The sequence below is a fragment of the Podarcis gaigeae genome, assembly GCF_964106915.1.
Source record: "Podarcis gaigeae genome assembly, chromosome: 16".
Lineage (NCBI taxonomy): Eukaryota > Metazoa > Chordata > Lepidosauria > Squamata > Lacertidae > Podarcis > Podarcis gaigeae.
The window spans coordinates 36,258,566-36,281,383 of NC_139693.1; the positions used below are offsets into that span (position 1 = coordinate 36,258,566).

The window sequence follows — 22,818 nt, forward strand, 5'->3', positions numbered from 1 at the left end:
AGATGTGGGAGAAGAGACGTAGAACAGGGAAGGGGGAACCTGTGGCCTCACAGATGGTGCTAGACTGCATCTCCCATGGTCCTTGACCATTGGACATCCTGGCTGGGGCTGGGAATTGGAATACAAGGATGTCTAGAGGGCCACAGGTTCCCCAAACCCAATGAAAGGGTGCATACAGATTGGGGCTGGAGAAAAGACTGGAGCTCTCTATCCTTGCCTCCCGCATGATAGTCTTGATGGGTTTTTATGGATAGCATGTTTAATTTCCTGTTCTCTTGGGATGAAACCACAAAGGGAACATCACAATGGAAGCACCCACCACATAGAGGATCCTATGCAGCATTTTGTTGGTGTCATTTGTCTACTGATGATAAGGCTTTATGCCAAGGGTAGCCCAAGTGATGCTTGGCATATGTTGGACTCCAGGGCCCATCAGCCACTGCCAGATGGCCACATGTTCCGCCATCCCTGGTTTAGTCTGTAATGGAGTTGGGATCGCCTAACATCTCATACTTCACAGGTACATCATACGTGCAATCAGGAACAATGAGGTCATTGATTATTCAAGTTAAGAGATGCATGTGCTTCTGGAGAGGTTGACAGTGGTTAACTCTGCCATTCCAAAATGTTCAAGAGCTTTTGACACAAAAAAGATGGACATGAAATATGCACCCAGCATCCTTGCTAGTGGTGGCCTCTGGGACTGGCAGGGCAGACACCAGGGAAGCCACAATGGATGGAGCCTGAGCCAATGGCAGGTGAAAACCAACTAATTCCACTTTTGTCCTGTCTTCCTCCCTGCTAAGCTCCATAACTGCAAAATAGAGACTTAGGAGGAAGAAGCTGACAGCCAGGGCCAATCCCTGGCTGTGAGAAGGCAGGCAGGGGGGGCTCGGAGGAATCAAGAATGAGGTTGGTGGGGCAGTGCCCCATTCACCCTTGTGCCCCATGCTCCACTGGTTCCAGCTTCTTCTCAATAGAAGGTGAAATTGTGTGTATGGGGGGAAACCCCAGTCCAAAGTGGGAAGGGCTAATAGTTGGCAGGTGGGTGGTGAGGGCTGAAAAGGCTGCTTCAAGGGCCAGATCCAGCCATCAGCTGGCCCTTAATGAAATTCATGCATTAGGCATGCCACACTGAAATGAAGTGCTTGTGTTGATCATCTTCAAGTGTTGAGAGTATATGTAAACTAATGTTGGGATATTATTTTTGTTCCATAGAAAAACTCCTTGCTTAATTATTGCCCCCCGCCCACTGCATCCCTCCAAAATGAAAAGTAAGGTATGAAAGGCAGAAGAGTGGGGAACAAAGCGAGGGGGACCCTACGTACAGCATGTGACACAATCTTTTTTTTAAAAAAATCGAACTGTAAAGAAAAATAATATTGTCTCTCCTCTGCCTGGCATCACATCCTGTCTCCAGCTGCAGCGACTGTATGACTACTACCTTCAGACAGTCTCTTCATAAGTCTCAGTATCATATTTTTGATGCTTTATTAGAAATATAAAGAAGTTTTCTTTCTTTTTTATTATCTTTTTTTCCTTTTTTTGTAAAAAAAAGAATACTTTTGGTACCTTGTGTTTAATTGTCTTTGACACCCTAATCATCCATATCATAACCTCACCTTGTCCCAGCACATCATCCTAGTCAGTTCAATTCCTTTGGGCTTCTTGTCCCAAGTTCTGCCAAGCTGGTGCCCTCCAGATGTTTTGGACTACCAAATCCCATCAGCACAGCTGTACAGGCTGGGGCTGAGGGGAGTTGGTAGTCCAAAATGTCTGGAGGGGACCAGCTTGGTGGAGGTTAGCTTATCCCAATGGTTGGACGTTCCATCTGGGGAGGGGGAATAAGAACAAGCCATCATGAACATCTTTAGCAAATACCTCTCCCTGACTCCCTCTCTATATATAATCTGTTGTGTGTAAGTCTGTTCAGTTCCCCCCACAGTTCACACACACACACAAACAGATCCATCTTATTCCGCAAGTCCCTCCCAACTCAACTGAAGGCATCAAGGTGTGGTTGCTAAACCATAAAAAAACCCCATCAACTGAAGCTATGCTTTGTCTTTGAGCTTCTCCATGTAGTTTCTTATCTCTTTCGACTCCCCCAGGTCCATGTCATGGCAAACCCATTTAATGTCATCTTCATTGCAGTTGAGGATAGAGTTGATGGTGGGGCAACCATCGTCTGGAGGGATGGTGGTAAACGTCGTGAACTTCACCCGCTTCCGCTTGGAGGTGGGTGAATGCAAAGGGGGATCGGGTTTCGGCCCTTCCCCCTGCTTGCCCCCTGAGTCAGCCGACCGATGGATTTGGCTCTGGATACTTTTCGGTGTGCTGCTGCCATTGAGGAGCTGGTTGCTCTCCTCAAAGCCTATCCCTCGGTCTATGTTAGTTGTGCGTTCGTTCTGCTGGGGGGAGACGTCCGCTCGGTTCTCTAGGAGCTCACTTTCATTCCCAAGCCACACCCAGTCATGGGAGTGGCTCATGGAGGTTTGCCCTTCCATCGGAACTTGCTTGTGCCTGTATTTTAACGTGAAGGTGGCACAATTTATCAGGAAGACAAGGATGGCAAGGCAGAAGACTCCCAGCAGAGCATACATCCCAATCTCCAAGTCACTGAGACCCCTGGGTGCCTGCACAAGGTCACTGTCCTCTGTGCCACCATTGCTTTTGGGAAGGTCAATTTGTGCTGGGAAGTTGGTGAAGTCGATTGGGATGTTTTGGAGCTGCCCGTCATCCGAGAGCTTTTCTCCATCCAGGCTGTTCTTAAAGACTTTGCTTTTGATCGTAGACTTTGCAGTGGTGCCAGCTTTCCTGACGGAAACCTCCTCTCGTTCGGCAGAAGGGCTTCCATAGTATCGCCCGTCTTGCCCATACCGCTCTTGGTCCAACACCTTCTGCCTTCGGTCGCTCGCATGGTTCTCAATCTCATCGGCATCGTAATCGCCGGCCCCATGGGAGTTGGCATCATTCTGACCAAACTTGACCTTGATGCTACCGTTGCCTACGGCAAGAACACTCTTCCTCTTGGACTTCTGGCAGGTTTCAGAGATCATCATGTCCACTTTGACCAATGTGCCTTGTCCTTCACCTTCTGCTGCAACCACTGGCCATTTCATAGCAGAGCTCTGGTGGGCTGAAATGACTGATTCATCGAGAGAGGAAGCCGAGAGGGAAAAGTCTTTGGGGTCGTAAATGTCCAGTGGGGTCACTGAGCCATCGCTGAACTGGATCCAGGAGCTGACCACTGCTTCCTAAAAGATAAAGGAAATGGTTAACCACAAGATCTGAAACGGGCCCTTCATCTCACAGTTGCATGGAGAGATAGGTATAGGTTTTCCTGCTTCCTAGCACTAAAATGAAGGATTATCAACTCAAATGAAATTGCAAATAGCTAAAACATGGAATGGGTTACTCAAGATGTAGTGATGTTCAACAACTAGACAAAATCATGGCAGATATAGATATCAATGGTTACCAGTCATGATCACTGTATACTGCCTTTAGGATTAGTCACAATAAAATGTTTCTAAGTATCAGGTGCTATGAAATATGAGTGGGAGAGCGATATTGCAGCCATGTTCTCGTGTTCCCATGGGTCACTGTGATAATAAAATGTGGACTAGATAGACCTTTGGTCTGATCTAGCACGGCTTTTCTTATGTACCATACTACCTTCACAGTTCTGAGATGAAGTATCCGTGTGCATGCATGTGCATAGGTGTGAATGGGGAGGGGGGAAAGATAACTCTTTCTATTTTCATTTTTCCTCTTCTTGGAAACAGGAGCAAAAGGACCATCTAAATGATCATTTAGCCAAACTGTGATTGATACATTTTTTAATGGTGGCACCCCAATTATGGAACCATCTCCTCACCGATGTCATTTTGCTGCCCTGAGAAACCTTTCCAGGTCTATTTCCCCATGATTTTTTAATCCAGAGTAACTCATTTGATCTTTGTCAGTGTTTTTATGCAGCTTTTTATTACTTAACTTTTATTTCTGCTGACGATTATGCCCTGCTCTCTATAGATCTTGTTGCTTGGATATATGTTCCTTTTAAATTGTTTCTTCTCATCTGCTTTTATTGCAGGTTCCTTCTAAATTGTTTTTATTGTATTTCCTGAGATATATATGTTTTTATTAGCCACCCAGCAAAAGTGTTGGAAGGCGGGGGTAGAAATCCCCACATTGAATAAATAAAATATCCATTTTCATCAAAGCTGGAAAGAGGGAGGAAGCAAAATATTAATTAACAAAGCAATCCCTCATTTTTTTTTTTTTAGGAGGGGAATCCTATAGCAGAGCTACTGCCACTTCTTCTAAATCACTGTAAACACGGCAGGTGTGTTTTTTCTCTTTTTTTCATGGAAACACAGGAAACTGCTTTGCAGTGAATCAGACCCTTGGAGCATCTAACTCAGTCCTTTCTATACTGACTGGCAACTGCTTGCCAGAATTTGGCAGGGGATTTTCTCAGCCCTTCCTGAAGATGCGCAAGGATTGAGCCCAGGACCTACTGCATTCAAAGAAGATGCTTTTACCAGTGATCTACATTCCTTCCCCAAACCAATATCCAAGTTAAAACCTGATACAGGGACACAGGAAGCTGCCTTAGTGGAGGCTGCCAGTGTTTGAAAAAGAAAAGGTTCTGACCTCCTTTTTACTCCTTTGCCTAGTCCTCAGACCTTAGTTGGCACAAAAGAGTCTTTGAGAAAGAGTATCCTTGCAGAGTATGGCTGCTTTTATTCTTAAAAAGTCTCCTTCTCCAACCACGACCGACAGCTTTTACATACACCAAACACAACCAGCTTTCTACCATCCAACCAATCCACACCAAACACTAACATTGGCCACTCTATATACAGTGGTACCTCGCAAGACGAATGCCTTGCAAGACGAAAAACGCGCAAGACGAAAGAGTTTTCCATTTTTTGAGTCATTCCGCAAGACAAATTACCCTATGGGCCTGCTTTGCAAGATGAAACGTCTTGCGAGTTCTTGCAAGTTTGCTTCCTTTTTCTTAAAGCCACTAAGCCGTTAATAGCCGCTAAGCCACTAAGGCGTTAATAGCCGCTAAGCCGCTAATAGCCGTGCTTCGCAAGATGAAAAAACTGCAAGACGAAGAGACTCGCGGAACGGATTAATTTTGTCTTGCGAGGCACCACTGTATACAGGTACAATTTGGTGAAAGGTTGCACGAGTCATTGTAGGCCGCTGACTAATGCTGACTTAGTTCTTGTAGCATTAAAGAAACAGCGGCCATTTTTTAGGCGTGACAGGGGCTGGTTCATTGGGGCGATCAATCTCAGTCTCCCTCAGCCAACTTGCATGCAGTTCATGGGGTGGCCCTGGTAGTCTGCTTCCTCCTGCTGAGTCTCAGGTTTGCCCTTCTGGAACTCAACAGAGAGGAGGGAGGTGGGGACAAAACTACAATTAGTTGACCCAAGTGCAACAGCACTGCCTCTACTTGTGACCCCCAACACCTGGCATTCAAAGGCATATGGTGTCCCATTGTACTGTCCAATCATAATGCCAGCATATGTTACCAGGTTGTTTGCAAGCAGCTGAGATTTGTTCCACCCCAGCTCAGAACAAAGGGCATTGCTACCCTTCTGGTTAAATTTCAAGCTTTTTGCTGACAACAGCAAAGGGCGTTTAGTTCCCTGGGAGCCTGGGACTCAGCTAATATTCCATTTTGAAGCTAATCCACAGCATGCTTTGCAGAGACCAGGTGAGGGGAAAATGTACCATGGCACTGGAGAGAAAGGACAAAGGGCTCAATGTTTTTAGAATGCTCAACATTCTAAAAGGACCCCAATGGTTATTTAGTCCAATCTCCTGGAATCGCTGATAAGGGTCTGGAAACCAAGCTTTATGAGGAATGGTACAGAGAGTGGGTATGTTTAGCCTGGAGAAGAGGAGACTGAGTGGTGACAGCCATCTTCAAATACCTCATTGGAGGTTTTTAAAGAGGGGTGGGAGGTCTCCTGCATTGCCAGGGGTTGCACTCAATGTTTTCAATGGTCCCTTGAAACTCCACAATTCTATGATCCTTCTGTTGAAGGATAATTGGGCTGTGGGGGTGTTTTTAGTGTGCTTGGGGGTGCAGCTGAGGAGAGGAGGACTATACTTCCTGGTTGTGTCATCCCCCCACCATAACTGTCCCTCCTCCATTTGACATCCAATTGCAACATGATGGGCATTTTTGGCAGGGAGGTCACAGCTGGGGAAGGAAAAGTGAACATCACAAAAAGCTACTGGCTACAATAGAAGGCTCCCCACCCCCCAGCACAATTACAGCAGGAAGGAATGGGGCCCTTTTGGCACTTGGGGGTGCCTCTGTGGGCACTTGGGTGCTGTGTTGGTGACTCATGGTCTAAGGCAGCCCTTGCCAATTTGGTGCCCCCGAGAGTACCACTCCCATGATCTTCAGCCAGTGCTGTGCTGGCTGGGGCTGAAGGGAATTGTAGCATCTATGGAAAAAAAAGAAAAACCCCTAGAAATAATGTAGCACTGTGTCCTTCAAAGAACTGTTTCTGCAAAGCTGGCCATGCTGGTGTGCTGCATCAATAAATCGCCCCCACCCTCATTCTTCGACAGGCACCTCCAATTACCATCAAGGAATGAAGATGGATGAAAACCATCTCATCTGCAGAGCTTCAATCTTTCATGATGGCACCCGAGATGTGACAGATCTCCCACTGGCCCATTAATTACAAGTCATAAACCTGGAGAGATTATGGTAGCCCTGGTTACATTCGCCTCCTCTTTTCTTTTCTTTTCTTTCTTTCTTTCTTTCTTTCTTTCTTTCTTTCTTTCTTTCTCAGTTCTGCAGTTCTCTCTGCAAACAAGCAACATTTTCACAGGATTGCTGCCAATGGTCCTTTTTTTAAAAAATGGGATGATTTATTTGATGGCAGCAATGATGGGAAGAGTGTGAGATCACTTTGAATGGCAGCAGAGCACAGCTGAAGGGAAGAAAAAACTGTGACCACTCCAGCAGTTGTGGGTCCATCGCAGGACCTCAGATGTTGAACAAAATATAGAGGAGAGCATGTGCAGGAGAAGGTAATCTGATCTGTAAGGTGCCCAAATCCCAGTCATGCTACCCACAAAGTAAGCGGAAGTGATTTACATTAAAACAAATGAAGAACCTCTAATGAAAATCTAAAAACACAGCAATGCTGATAAAAAGCAGGACTTACAGACCCCACGTCATAGAAAGAGGCCAAAATGGTACCCTTCAAATTAAGGACCAAAAGGCCAAGTAAAGATAAATGTCTTTGCCTCAAAGTAAATAGGGTGTCAGGTGGCACTCCACAGGGAGAACATTCCACAAGTGAAGTGCCACTACGAAAAGGCCCAATTTTGTGTTGCCACTCTCCAAATCTTCCATGGTGGGGGCACACAAAGAAGGGCCTCATATGATGATTGCATTGTCTGGGTTGGGTCATGTGGGGAGAGGCAGTTCTTGAAGGACTGGGTTCTTGAGACTTATATATTTATTTATTCTATTAGGTTTATATACTGCCTGTCACTGACTGAAAGTCAGTGCCAGTCAGCTGAACAGCAGTGACTTCAAGCCCCACTGAAATTTGCTACATTCCAGAGCTTCCAACTGGGAAGTATGGAGTATAACTGATACAAACAGAGCTTGAAGTCAGCACCAGTCAGCAGAGATCTTCCTGTGCAATAGAACTTGAGTTCAGGCTATGCTGTGAAGGAAAAATGTGTTACCTGATGTCATGATATCAGGTGATTGGCAGGGGGTGGCTCTGCCTGTCTGTCAAAGTGGCCAGCTGGGGGTGGGGGTGCTAAGGATTTGCCCTGCTGGACTGAAAGGTTTCCACATCACCACATTAGAAAAAGAAGATTTGGTTCAAAAATGGACAGCTGTGAAGGAAGTATCCAGTTTTTCACCCCTTCAGTATTGGGCTGTGCTGTCATTCATGATGAGGAAATGTCTCATATCTGAGCAGGCTTCTATCATTGCTTGAGTCAAATCAATGATATTGTGTTCTGATGAACACAGGCACAGCCCATGGAAAAAAACACCATTTGTCTTCTCGTTGACATTTGTAAGCTGCTCTGGGAGCCATTTTTTGCTGAGCAGTAGGATAAAAATGTTTTAATCCAGATCTTTAATTAATCAAATTGCTTATAATGTGAAATGGTCCTGGAGAAAGAGAATGGGGAAGAAGAGAAAGGGAGATGTAGCCACCATGTAACTCAGGCATAGGCAAACTCGGCCCTCCAGATGTTTTGGGACTACAACTCCCACCATCCCTAGCTAACAGGACCAGTGGTCAGGGATGATGGGAATTGTAGTCCCAAAACATCTGGAGGGCCGAGTTCGCCTATGGCTGATGTAACTGCTGCTTGAGTCACTTGCTGATGACTGTGTCTACTAAGGGTCTAAGTCAGAGATGGGGAATCTGGTGTGCTCCTGATGATGCAGGACTCCAACTCCCATCAGCCTCAGCCAGCATGGCCAGTGATAAGGAAAGTGGTAGTCCAACAATATCTGGAGGGCCGCATGATTCTCATTCCTGAGGTAAGCTGTATACGCCAAATGTAAGTAAGAAGACCTTAACACAATCAGAGGACTGTTACTTTCCCTGTAACTCTCCCCGCCTTCTTTAACCATCAGAGAGTTTCTCAGTGTGCAAATAGAAAGATGACACACAGTGCTGGGCCATGGGAACAATCTTTGGTGAACCAATAGCTGTGGGACTAGCTAGTAAAAGGTAAAGGGACCCCTGACCATTAGGTCCAGTCGTGGCTGACTCTGGGGTTGCGGCGCTCATCTTGCTTTATTGGCCGAGGGAGCCGGCGTACAGCTTCCGGGTCATGTGGCCAGCATGACTAAGCCGCTTCTGGTGAAACCAGAGCAGCGCACGGAAACGCCGTTTACCTTCCCTTCGGAGCGATACCTATTTATCTACTTGCCATTGACATGCTTTCGAACTGCTAGGTTGGCAGGAGCTGGGACCGAGCAACGGGAGCTCACCCCGTTGCGGGGATTCGAACCACCGACCTTCTGATCGGCAAGTCCTGATCCCACAGCGCCACCCGTGTCCTGGGACTAGCTAGAAGTCAAGATCAAAGAGGATAGAGGAGCAAGGCAGGAATCAGGACCAAAGAGTGAGCTGGAACCAGAGGACAAGCCAGGTTGTTGTTGTTGTTGTTTAGTCGTTTAGTCGTGTCCGACTCTTCGTGACCCCATGGACCAGAGCACGACAGGCACTTCTGTCTTCCACTGCCTCCCGCAGTTTGGTCAAACTCATGCTGGTAGCTTCGAAGACACTATCCAACCATCTCATCCTCTGTCGTCCCCTTCTCCTTGTGCCCTCCATCTTTCCCAACATCAGGGTCTTTTCCAGGGAGTCTTCTCTACTCATGAGGTGGCCAAAGTATTGGAGCCTTAGCTTCACAATCTGTCCTTCCAGTGAGCACTCAGGGCTGATTTCCTTAAGAATGGATCAGTTTGTTCTTCTTGCAGTCCATGGGACTCTCAAGAGTCTCCTCCAGCACCATAATTCAAAAGACAAGCCAGGAGGCAGGGTCAAGGAGCAAGTCAGGACTGAAGAATTAGCAAGAATACATGTGCACATCAGAACTCAGGGAGACCTTGTTCTCCAGCAAGGCTCTGCTGGCACAGAAAACCCTCTTCTGCTCCTCCTGCTCAGGAGGATCCAATCTCCAGCTTGAGTGGATGGAGTCAGTCCAGGGCCTGATGGTACTTCTTTGAGAAGGTGCCACCTGCAGTTCAGTGGCTCACCACATGGGGCAGCTGCAAACAGAACCAGCAGCTCCTGACATTTTCCATTTCCCCCTCCTGCCCCCACCCCCAGGAAAAAGAAATGTGAGAGCCTTGCTGGGTCTGGCCAAAGGTTATTCTTGTCCAGCATTCCATTTCTCCTATTTATTTAGTCAATCAGCTGCTTCCCAGAAGCCCACAAGCAGGGCTCAAATGCAACAACCATTCTCTTCTGTTGGCACCCATCACCTGGTAGTCAGAAACAGAGGATTTGAACATGGTGATTCCAGATAGTGATCATGGATAAGAGCCATGGTTCTATGCCAGAGGTCATTTCTACCTTTGAATAGACAAGAAAACACAAACCAGGGAGGGATTGGGGAGGAAGTTGGTAGCCATGAAGTCTCCTCCAGCCTCAATGAAGCATGAAGAATAGGCAGGAGTTATTTCACTCGGGGACATTCCTGCACTATCCTCCATTAGCAGCCCAAGATAAAGGAGCCAAGCCTAAGTGCCCATTAAAATTTCCCCATTCTACTCTCTTTTCTTTCTCCTGAGCTGGTTTTTATAGCTTGTTGGGCAGTGAGACAAAAGAGAGCACAGAAGTGCATACTGTGCATTGGGGAGTCTCAACTTCTTGGGTTGGTCTGATGCACTCATTTTCAATCTGCAGGGATTTATTCATTTCTGTTTATGGTGGGGAGCATCCTAAAGCAGCATCTTCCCCACCTTCTGCCCAAATCGGTACAGCCCATTCTACCATCTCACTCGGCAACATTTTTATAGACCCCGTTCAAGTGACTGTTTCTAGACATGTGAGGGAAACGAGTGTCCCCTTGCAGATTCCTTCTGTGTCTGCCTCACCTACTTATTTGATTTGCCTCGAGATTGAGACTTCTATACATTCCTCATCTCCATAGAAGCCACGACCTGAACCTTTCTGCTCGGAAGCTTTGCCCTGGCTCAGTTGGAGTATCAGAGACCTGTGAATTAAGTAGGATCAACACGCTGGTGCCTTGATGAGCCCAAGCGTGAACCTGCCTCTGTCAGCCAAATCAGAGAATAATAGGCTACCAGCGGTGAATGGCTTTGCCCTTCCAAATGGAAGAAAAGAACATGTTTCACCTGCTCGTCTCCTCTCCCTCCCTCCCTCCTTTCAATGGAAGCGAAGTCAATTGGGGGTGGGGCTTGAAATACAAACTGCAGTTAAAAGAGCATCTCCCCAAAATGTCTTATACCTTTCCCCACATTACTGTTGCCTGCCATGCATCCCTCTCCCTTCCAGAGCTGCCAACTTGAATAAAATATTTTGGGGGGGGCGGGGAGCAGGGAAGCCCAACCCTGCATAATCAATGACACGACACAGTGCACACACACCATTTGAATGGCAATGCCCATCAACTGCAGAAGGGGCAGCAGCACCCTCAAATATTTTATTAGGGGAGGTGAAGACCCTTTGGCTCCCATGCCTCCTTCTTTTCCCTGGTAGTGGGACAAGGGTGGCAGCCCCTTTTCCTCTTCATTGGGATACCATTGCTGTTAGGAGTTTAGTTAGGGCTCTTGAGAAAATTTAATTCAACTTGGCTCCTAAGCCCAGTAGAGTTTATTGAATCTGGGAGCCCTAGAGAATATCACTTCCCAGAGCTCCTTCAGCCTAGAACACTACTACCACCACCACTAACACCCAAGCAACAGGTAAGTTTGGAGAAAGAAAAAGGGAAGATAGCAGGATAAGGGTTCATGGGATGGGGGTTGGTTGGAGGGAAAGATGCTCAGAATCAAATCCTGGGATCTTCAACATGCAAATCATGTGCTTTACAACTGAGCTGTGTTTCATTCTGAGAGACCAAGGGATTGTTTTTTTAAGCACCTGCAAGGAAATACTGAAGCAAGCAAGCAGGCATATTTAGGCAAGCCAAAGAGAATAGCATCACTTAAATGCTACTTTAAAATACCTTTTTAAAGACCCTGACAACCACAGATAGCAGTTGAGCTCTCCCCATAGTCAAATGTGCAGGACTCTCAGAGAAAGGCTTATGAAACATGGGTCCACAGCTCAGCTGTAAAGCACATGTTTTGCATGCCGAAGATCCCAGGATTTGATTATCAGCATCCCAATTCAAAAAGGTCTCAGGATGCCATCCTAAGGAAATAAATCTTATGCAGCCTTTGGAGACCCAATATCTACGAGAAGAGATTGATCCATGGTCAAACTTGGTATATGACAGATTTGTGTGTTCAGCTTGCATGCATTAAGCAGCTTTCTCCAATTTTTGCTGTTCTGCATTATGTATGACGCAGTCATGTTCTCCAGTGTGATTCCCTCTCAAGTTTGGAGGAAGACATAACAGGAAGAGGCACCACTCAGGGAGCCTTTGCCCCCCACTCAAGAATTTTCTGAAGCAGAATATGTGTCCTTGCTGGAGTCTTTGCATTTGTAAGACACACACACAGTATAGTCTTTGTCTGCTCCACACATGATCTAGAGCAATATCTACTAGGCATTTGTTTAAAGAGAACCAAACGAAACATGAAAGCTAAAAATCTCAGGAAACAGATTACTGTGTCTCTCCAGAACTGCCACCCCTCCTACAATGGTGGGATCACAGTATGCACACATCTTGGTGCATTGCTCCAGAGAACTGCCTGAATAGATAGAACAAAACAGGATTCCACATACTCTACCTGTTTGGGCGTATGGAGCAGCTCCTGGGCCACAGTGACAGCCACAACAGCTCGGTTACTCACTGCACTGGGCTGAAGGAAGAGTGACAATCCAGCTACCAGCTGGACCCCCATATCCGTGATGGTCACCTTCTCATCCAGCACCGTCACAGTTTTCTCTGCCAAGATGGAATCAGACAGCGGAGACAATACCTTTGGGAGAAGCCAAAGGACAACAAGGAATCTATTTAAGATGGGGTTAAAGAGCAATAGTCACCCCTCCCCAAATTCCTTATGCAAATTTATATTTTCTCACATGAGTATTTCAAGACTCCAAACGTCTCACAATAATGTCTATGGCACGGGCTGAATAACCAGCATGGTCGTTGCTAGCACAATTTTATACATCGTTGCTGCATAAGTTGGAAACAGGACTTTGGTGATGGCTAGCCTACCTACCCCTTAGTGAAACTGTGAAGAGGGCAACCAAACACCTTGAGAGGTATGAAGGACTACAGGTCAATGGCAGAGCCATCTGCTTTATATCAGTGGTTCCCAATTAGGTAAGTACTGCAAACCCCGTTTTTCAAAAGCCAATCCATGGATCCCCTACTTTGACAATTTTGATATCTCTATGGTAGTTTTTGTTATGTGAATGGTGCCTCAGACCCCCTGGGTGGGTTATGCAGACCTCCTGGGGGCTGTGGACCACCAACTGGGAACCTCTATATGACCATGGCATCACCAAGCACGGTTGGGGAAAGACTCCCAGCATCACCAGGGCTGGGGAAACAATGCTAATGTAAACCAGGGATTGGCAACTTGTGGCAGTCCAGATGTTCAGTTGCAATTCATGCCTACCCAGACAGCATTACTAATGGTCAGGAATGATAGCTATACACCAGAACATCTGTAGGGTCACAGGCTCCCCACCCCCATTGTAGACCATAGTAAGTTAGACAGACTAAAGGTCCAAATTGGTATAAAGCAGACTCCTATGTTCCTATCAGGCATGTTGACTTGTCACTTGTTGGTATCTTTTGCATACAGAAGATCCCAAGTTCAACCCCCAGCATTTCCTGGTAGGTCTGGAAGAGGCCCTGTCTGAAATTCTGAAAAGCCACAGCCATTCAGTGCTGACGTTGACAATACTGAGCTAGTTGACTCCATATAAGGTGGCTTCTTAAATTTAGGCCTAGAGTTTTCAACTAGGGTAGGGGAGATTGATTTCCAGCTTGTTGCCTGCTAGCAGAAGCTGTATTAGCCAGCTGCAGTACCTTAGAGAGAGGTATATTTAAAAAGAGGTGTTGTACTACTGCAAAGCAGTAAAGATGGGCCCAGTTTTCTGGTTCTGGGAGCTGTAAACATCCTTTGAATGTATGGTAGATAAGACCATTCAGCTGAAGTTCTGGCTTAATGGGGTCAGGACATATGAGGGAGAGAGCCAGAAACAACATCCCTTCTGGAGGGACTCCTTATACATAGATAATTCAGAAAACCAAGAAAGCTCAGTTTCTTTGCTGCTGCTATTCATGGATCAGGCCCTGAGGAAATAATATCTATGGCCAGAAGGGCTTCCTGTAGCTGTTGGAAACAGGATAGCAGGGAAATCTTGCAAGGCTGACTGTCTTAAGGTACAGGGAACATTTGCTTGAATCTGAGTTGTCTGGGCTCTTTGGAGAACAAACATACAACATGGCTTTTGCCCCAGTGAGAGTTACCATTTTCAGTTTACCCTTTTCCGTTCTGAGCAGTCTACTGAGGGCCACAGGACAGTGACCAGCAAGACCAGAGGCAAAAGTGGATGAGGTAATACATGCACCTTTGTATGGTAGGCTGGTCTCCACACACACTCACAACCCCTCTGAGTCCTCCATCCAGACAATAAAGAGGCATTGTCAGTGTTCAATGACACATTCTAGCTAGGCAGAAACACTTGCTAGCAGAGCCCGTGAGGTATGTGGTCTGGAGGGAGGGGGCGTGTGCTGGGCACAGTACAAAGGGCCAAATAGAGAGGCCTGGAGGGCCATATTTTGACCCCAATTTTGAGGTTCCCCACCCCTGCTTTTGCCCATGCTCAGAATCTGGCAAGGCACAACGCCCAGAAACCATGCTACTAATTCAAGGCATCTGAGGAAGCTTCAGCCCTGCCTTTCTTGCACAATAAAACCATGGAATGGGATGCTCTCGCACCTAGGTGCAACCACAGCAGCTCAAAAGATGGCACCCATTGTTGACTGACCTGGACCATTGTCATGCCGACTTCCTGTCCCACCAAGACTTTGCCCCCCTGTAGCTGGGCCACGTGAGGCTTCTCTAGCTTCATGAAGTCCATCACCAAATCCGTGATGTCAAACTGCCAATCAGATCCTAGCAAATAGGTGAGCTGTCCCCATGGGCTGGTGTCCTCAGCTACAAACTGGGTGAGAACCCGCACCATGGCGTGCTGGTACTGGAGGGTGCAGCCTCGTCCTTTCCGCTCATCTTCGTCCTCATCATCACTCTCCCTTGTAGGTCTGAAAGATTATTATTTCAACTTAACATTCATTCCCAACCAGCACAGATATCAAGCAGGTGTGCCTCATGTGCACAGACGTGCCTTTTACGAAGAAAATGCACCTTGCAAGCATATGAAGCAAACTCTTGCTTGGAGAAACCAAAGAAGACCAATACGTTCTATTATGGTTGCTAGATCATGGTCAATGCACTTTCTCATAAGGCCCTAGTCAATGATGAGGTCCATGCCCAGACAAGAGAGTTTAGCTCAGTTGTAAAGCACATACATTGTGTACAGAACATAGGAATTCCACCTGTCTCCCTCAAACCACCCTTTCATCACCCAGGAAATTAAGACTTTGCATTATTTCCAAAAACCAAACTTAGCAATGGCAAGGGGGGTGACCCCAAAGGTAAATGAGGAATGGAGGAAGGTGTCAGACTGAGTGAGACTGTTGGTCCATTTAGCTCATCGTTGTCCACACTGACTGACAATGGCTCTCAAGGGTTTCAGGGAGGAGTCCTTCCTACCCCACCTGGAGATGCTGGGGACTGAACCAGGGTCTTTCTGCATGCAAAGTATGTATGTGCTCCACCACTGAGCCATGGCCCTTCCCCAGAAGGTCTCATGCTCAATCACTGGCCATCCTCATGGATTCTCTTTTGCCATCCCATTGCCATAGATCATGCTCTTCCTCATCCTCTCCTGTCCTGTGGATTGGCAATGTGGGGAGGCAAGGGGATCTCTTCAATGGAAAGAGGGTGGGGGCTCAGAGCTTCTTTCCTATTTATTACATTTGAAACCATTCAGCTTTCTGCGCTCCAAACTTTGAAAGCACTACAGGAAAAGTGAACTGGGGTGTGTGTGTGTTGAAATATAGATGGTTAATTTCCCACATGGTGCTGGTGAGGGAGAGCTAAGTCCCTTCCAAGCTTTGTGTCTTCCACCGCTATCTCTCATGTGCTAACCTTCCATAGCAGTTGGGAAAGTTTGGCTGTGTGAGATAGCACTTCAGCCTCCTCAGATTCCCTGGTCTGTTGGGAGGTCATCTCCAAGATTCTGAAGAAGGAAAGGCAGGCTGATACATCAGCCTGGCTTGGAGGAGATCAAATGCATTTAGCAACAAAACTCACCTCTTGTTCGAAATGATGGGAACTCTCCAGCCTTTTATTTGACTCAGCTCAGTGTCTGAAACATCAATCTGAAGAGGCAGGCGTGGCACCCATACAGTAACCTGCAGAGGAGCACTCAGGTACTGGTAGGTGAAGTTCACCACTGCATTCACCTTGCCTTTCATTTCCTTGCCGTTGACATAAACATAGTCACACCTGTCAGAAACCTAAAAGAAGAGGAGGGAAAAGAGAAGTATTTAAGTGTGACACCAGTGGGTATGCCATTTGAATAAATGTAGCTGATTCCCTCCAGATATTCTAGGATGTAAATTCTTTTTTAATACAGGCCTTTACAAAAAAACCTGAGGGTGATGGGCACCATCTTAGAAGCAGTGTTCGTTTTCCCTATCATACAAGAGGAGGTGCTTCTTATGAGCATCTGAGAAGGCGTGTTCCCTGTTATACAGAAGGTAATGCCTCTTCTAAGATGGTGTCTACAGCAGAGGTGGGAAGCTATGAAACCAGGGATGATAAAACTGTGGCCCCCCAGATCTTGTTGGACTCCAGCTTCCGTCAGCCCCAGCCAGCAAGGCTAATGGTCATGGCCAATGGGAGCTGCAGTCTGATACCATCTGGAGTCAGCCAAGTTGGGGAAGTCCAAGCTGCAGCATCATCATGTGAACATGTGTGAACCTGTATCACAAATCCATAACACAAGGTTTGCAAACCACCCCATATCATCTCTCCCCCAAACTCTTGTATCCTCCTTCCTTCCTTGGGGCTTGGGGTACCGAAGTTCTTATGTTGGGGAAATATTTATTGAATTTTATAACAAATAATGGTACAAATCTCAGTCATCATGTTTGTCAGGGGTTCAGAAGGAGAGACACAGGAGGGGGAGCAAATGGAGAGTGAGGAGGAGGAGTACGAGGGGGGCGCAGGCAGTGACAGTGGCCAGAGTTATTCCACAAGCCTCTCTAGCGAATCGGAAGACTCACAGAAGGGAGCGCCGGTGGCCAGAGCAAGGGAGATTCCAAGGGAGAAACCTCAAGAGGGAGGGGCCAGCGGGGAGTCCCTGAACAGCAGCTGGAGATCAGGGCCAGCGTCTCCACCAGAGCGCAGTGGGGAGGGGGAGTCCCAGGAGTCGGGACCAGTGTCCTCACCACCAGAGGGAAGAGAGGAGTCAGGTTTGGCAACACCCACATCAGGAAGCGGGGAAACGGTCAGAAGGAAAGTCACCGGCTGGGCGCGCGCGCCAAGTTCAAATGTACAGGAGCACGGCACAGCGGGGAGCCCGGGAAGGGAGCCAGGTCCTAAAGCCCGCCGGAGGGAGGGGCAAGACTCAGGAGGCTCCGCGTCAGAGGAGTCCAGGAAGGAGGGAACCCCAGAGGGCAGAAGGACCCAACGCAGGAAAGAGCAGCGCAAGAGGTGGAGCCGGGCTAGAATCTTAAACTGGTGTGGGTGGAGCAGTGAGTCAGAGGGGACTTAGCCGGTCTAGCGTTAAGACGTGGGCCTGCGCGCCCAGAGCTTGGAAATGGAAACTAAACTTCAATAAAGACTTTTGTATATAATATCCACTGGGCGTTGGTCCTCTGTGAGCTGGGACCTAGCGGCAGTCCTGACAATGTTATTTACAATTATTCTCCCTCCCTTCCTCTGGACTTCCCTCAACTGCCGCTCTGCTGAGTTATTTAGTTTTATTTATCATATCCTGCTTTTCCTACACAAAAACAAAATCCCTTATCATTTCTCTGAAATATCTGCTACTCAAATGAAATTGTGAAAGTTTATTCAAATCCTGCCAGTGAATCCAGTCCATTCTGTTGTTTCTGCGAATAAACTGTAAATGGTTCCCAGACTCTTTTGAAGTCCTTTTTGTGCTTCTCTCGTAGTTTGTCTGTTAGCTTAGCCAATTCTGCACAGTTCATCGTCCCTGTATCCTCCTTCCTGGTGCACAGAGAGTTCAATCCTGCTTCCTGCGGTATCCTCCCCACCACAGTGAGCCAGTTTTGAGGGTTGGGCAGTGTCAGGGGACTGCCATCGGAACAGGGGAGGGAGGCAGGGGGGCCGCTGGGATACAGAGAGCCTCTGAAACTCCTGAGGAGCAGTTCCTCTTCCAATGGTGGGAAAAGCCACATCTCCAGTGGAGAAGTGAGGGAAGGGGCCAGCCAAGGTGGGAAAGGGATCGAGGATGCTGCTGAGAGCCCCAGCGCCTCACCTCACTGGGCTGGCCAGGAGGGACGCATGCCACTTCCGTTGCCCACCTTGCGCAGAGGGGTGAAACACAAGGAGGGGGAAAGGAGGCTTGGGGTGCCGAAGTTCTTATGTTGAGGGAGAAGGGGCCACTCCCAGATTCTGCAAGTGACTAAGACAGACATGAACTTTGTAGATCTGCACTGTAAATAGTTTGCACAATAAAACCTGTAAATGACAGGTCGGAGTTCTGCCTGGTTACTCATGAGCAACCACCATCAGCATCTGACAGGCAGCACCACCCACCTGCCAATCACCAGCTGTTAGTATGATGTCAGGTGACTGACAGGTGCAAGGTCCAACCCACCCCTTAAAGTTGGCCTGCCAGGGTGGGAGGGATAAAGACATTGTCTCCTGGGCCTGAAAGGCCTTCTGCAGTCCAAAGCAGCAATGCCACCGAATACCAGCTACTGAAAATGGAAAGGTGTGAGAATGCTCTTGTGCTTAGGTTTTGCAAGTGGGTTTCCCAAAGGCGTTTGGCTGCCTACTGTGAGAACAGACTGCTGGACCAGATGCACTACTGGGACTGATCTGGCAGCTCTTCTGATGCTGCTGTGTTTTTACATTCGTAGGTTCTGCACCCTGCTTCATGGCATGCTCAGTGGTCCTTAACACCCCCTCTGCTTCCTGTGATCAGGTGTGAGTGCCATTGTTTATGTAGCTAAAATGTAGCATCCACATGTAAAATGAGATGCATTGGCAGGACCAAGGAAACCTCAAAGTTTGCAGAAGTACAAAATACTAGAAGAAAAAGCCAAAGAGGGGGGTCTCTCCCAGCCACTGAGCACTGAGCATGTTCAGTGGTGCTGGAAAGCTGCCTGGCAGTTTGGGGAGGGAGAAATGGAAGACGGAGAAGGGGCAGGAGAATGCAATGGAGTCTCACGAACAGGAGTCCTCCACGTTGCAACATTCTGCCATGAGTCCCACTTGCGTAGCATAATCTCCTCTGGCCTTCGTCATTACAGTTAAGATATTCTAAATCCCCACAACAGCTTGATATGAAGAATGGAAAACCAAGTGAAAATAATTTCCTCCACAATAGCCCATTATCTGTTTATAAGCATTTGCAATACGTTTAGTACGATGAAGCTATTCTCTCCTCCCCCATCTCGCTGCCTCCCTTCCCTCCAACCGCTGCAGTGGATTTATCATTAGCATGTAAATACTGTCCTGAACTACAAGCATGCATTAGCATAGTCAATTTAAGAGTTATATTAGTAATCACTTCTTTAATCAATGTTGCAATTTACAGACCATTGAGTTTTCTCATTTATTACCTTGCTGAGTACAAGTGGGAGGGATTTTTTTTATACTATTTTTTTTTAAAGAATCCTCTCTAGAAGATATAAATAATTAAGAAGGATGGGGATAGGATGAAGTGACGCTGCTTGATAAAGTCGTTGTCATAGTAATTCCTAAAGGTGTCATAAACGTCGAGGGAAATCTTGCAATGCGTTAATCATGCATAAAGTGGTCTGCAATCGGGGAACTTCTGTGTTACTAAGGACAGACCAGAATGTTTGCAGAAATTAACCAGCACGCAGCTTCAATTCCCTTTATGCTGCGTGGCAATCCCACCCACCTCTGAAAATGTTTTCATCTTCTTTAAATGAGGACCATTAGCTACCAGAAGGAGATTCTCTCTCCCTGCCTTAAAGTTATATGAACCAGGGCTAGGCGAGTGCTACCAGATGCATCCATGCAACTAGCATTCTGAGAATCTTACGTTAAAATGTAAACATGAATCGCCAAGTTTCTAGGCTAGGAGGTTGACCCTGCCTGTAAAAGCTTCATGAATGAACAAAGTTTAGTATGCTGCTGAGCAAAGTTGTCGCACAGTCTTCTCTCTGGAAGTTTTCTATATGTGAAAAGTGTGTCTGTGTGTGTGTGTGTGTGTGTGTGTGTGAGAGAGAGAGAGAGAGAGAGAGAGATTTTCTGCCTAAAGGCCAGTGTAGTACAGCATAGTAAAAAGACATTATATGTGCCTGCTAATTGTGAGATTTTTGATTTCATATCCCAGTTCGAATACTAGATCTAATTTTGTACCCTAGTTTTGTGGATATACACATCACATCCATTAGCTCTCCTTGTAGTTAGCATTCATACAGCTCTTTCAATGTTTGATGCACATTATCACTGCAACCCACACCATAGCCCTGCAAGGTAGGCTCCTATGATCATCATCATCATCATCATCCACATTGCAAACGGAGGAGGGAGTGTCAAGCTGAGATAGAGTGGATTGCTAAAGGCGGGATGAGGAAGCTATGGCCCTCTATATGTTGGACTACAACTCCCATCATTCCTAATCATTAGCTATGCTTGTGGGAATTGGGGTCTAACAATATTTGGAAGGCCATAGGTTCCCCATCCTTGAGCCCAAGGCCAGGTAGGCATTTCACAGAGAAGCTACCTTGCTAACCAGTGGTCTTCAAACTTGGATTTGCTGGACTACAACTCCCATCATCCTTGACCAAAGGCTAAGCTGGCTAGGGATGATGGGAGCTGTGGTTCAACAACAATTGAGAGCCCAAGGTTGAGGAACACTGCCCTGTGCACACCCATCTCTATGCTCCATCCAGGAAACCAAAAGGCATGATCAGTGTTTGAGGACATATTCCAGCCAGGCAATAGCATTCAAGGAGGGGATGCAAAGCTGGGACAGAAAGCTGCATTGGGCCTGGAGAGAGGGGGCATGGCTGGGGAAGGAGTATGGCCTGCAAAGAGTCTCATGAGCCAGAGAAAGAGACTTGGGAGCAGCAGTTGACCCCTGAGCTTGAGATTCCCCACTTTTGAAAATGTGACAACCTGGCCTCTCATCTCCCACCCACTCCAAGACTAATGGCTGGTGTGGGATGCTGGTGATGTTTTGCAGAGAAAACATCTTGCAGAGGAGGTGGGAAATGTTTGCGATAAAACTTTCACCTTCAGGTTGACCTGCCTGTACTGGACACCCGATATATGATTTAACGCTATCTGTAGCCAAATGCTCTGTCAGAATCAGAACAAACGTGCCAGCCAGCCAAGGCAGGACAAGGCTGCTGTGACAAAAGACAGCCAGAAAACCTGCACTTCAAAAAATGGTTCTGGGCTAACATCCAGGCTGTTGTTTTCTCCTGCAATGACACTGCTGGCCCATCTCAATGCTAGACGAAACAAAAAAGCTCACATCCTGGAGAAGCGAATTTTGCAGCCAAGCCTCTTGTATTTTTTTTAAAGGAGGCATGTGATATTACTTAGGGACGCGGGTGGTGCTGTGGTCTAAACCACTGAGCCTCTTGGGCTTGCCAGTCAGAGGGGTGTCTGTAAAAACAGCCCACTTTACAAAGGCAAAATGTCCATTTGCTGCAGCATTCACTTTTGCTTCTGGCCCCACCCACCAATGGCATGTGACCGCCAGAAGTCAGCCCAGACAAGAATGTAGCCCTCAGGCTGAAAAGGGTTATTTTATATTTTAAAATATCTATCAAAAACAAAATGCCTACATATACCTCTGGGCACCAGCAAAATCACCAAAGTATGCAATTTCCAATTACCCATGCACATTAGTTCTGACTTTAACTAGTTAATTGTACTCTCAGAGATACTACCAAAGCTATTCATTATTTTTATTAATTATGGTACATATGTTTCTGCCTATTAGTAAATCATCTGTGCACAAAGCTAATTTAAATCCCACTTGCTCATGTGCAAAACCAGAAATCTTCTCTTTCTGTCTAATTGCACATGCCAGTAGTTCCAAACAAATCAAACATCAATGGAGCAAAAGGGCAGCTCTGCTTTGTACCTCTTTTCAAAACAAACAGATTTGAGAAGATTCCATGTGCCTTTACTTGTAATTTAGGAAAGAGGCATCATATTCTAACCCACTTTATAAATTCTCAAGGAAATCCAATTTTTCCGAAGTAACAAACACAAATTGCCAATATATCTTGTCAAATGCTTTTTCAGCATCCAGGGAAATAAGTGTCGCTGGATTTATTCAATAGCTGTTTAAGGCAACCAAATTGGGTACCAATCTTAAATAGTCTGTTCCCTGTCTATGCTTAATAAAACCCACTTGATCCAAATGTACTACGGCTCTTATCACTGGTTAGACTATGTGCCAATTAAGAGGGCAGAAGTAGAACCAAAGGGTGGAAATGGCAAGGAAGCAGGCTTTAGTTAAACCAGGAATGTGGAAGCTCAGGCTCTGGACCTGAACCTGGCCCTCCAGATATCTTTGTCTGGCCCATGAGGGGGGGAAAGGGGGTGAATAAATATCTACATTGGGAACAAGGAAGGGATGGTTGAAGTGGGAATCAAAGGTAGTGGCAGGTGAAGGGAGGGGGGAGGACCACTCTGAATCATGTCCGGTGAGTACAGAGCCCAGGAAACCCCAGAGGGGTGGGAGAAGACCAGCAGTGCCTCCCATTCACCAAGAAGCTGCTGTAGTTGCAGGGAGAGGGAGTGGCTGTTGAGGAGGAGGCAGATCTGGCCTTCAAGGAGCATGTGTCAGCGGCAGCAGGAAATGCATTCTTTGGAAG

General features: G+C 46.8%; 1 protein-coding gene across 2 annotated transcripts in view; it reads right to left on the reverse strand.

Annotated features, from left to right (window-relative positions):
• Positions 1-1,474: 1,474 nt before the first annotated feature.
• LOC310833894 (transmembrane protein 132C-like) overlaps positions 1,475-22,818 on the reverse strand; it is a 251,125-nt gene continuing 229,781 nt past the window's right edge. For both annotated transcript variants that reach the window (XM_083717000.1, XM_083717001.1), the window contains exons 6-9: positions 16,061-16,266; positions 14,673-14,946; positions 12,452-12,643; positions 1,475-3,257 (exon numbers count right to left, since the gene is read on the reverse strand). In XM_083717000.1, the coding sequence (XP_083573126.1) occupies positions 2,055-3,257; positions 12,452-12,643; positions 14,673-14,946; positions 16,061-16,266 (1,875 nt within the window). In that variant the 3' untranslated portion in view covers positions 1,475-2,054. The remainder of the gene's footprint in view (positions 3,258-12,451; positions 12,644-14,672; positions 14,947-16,060; positions 16,267-22,818) is intronic.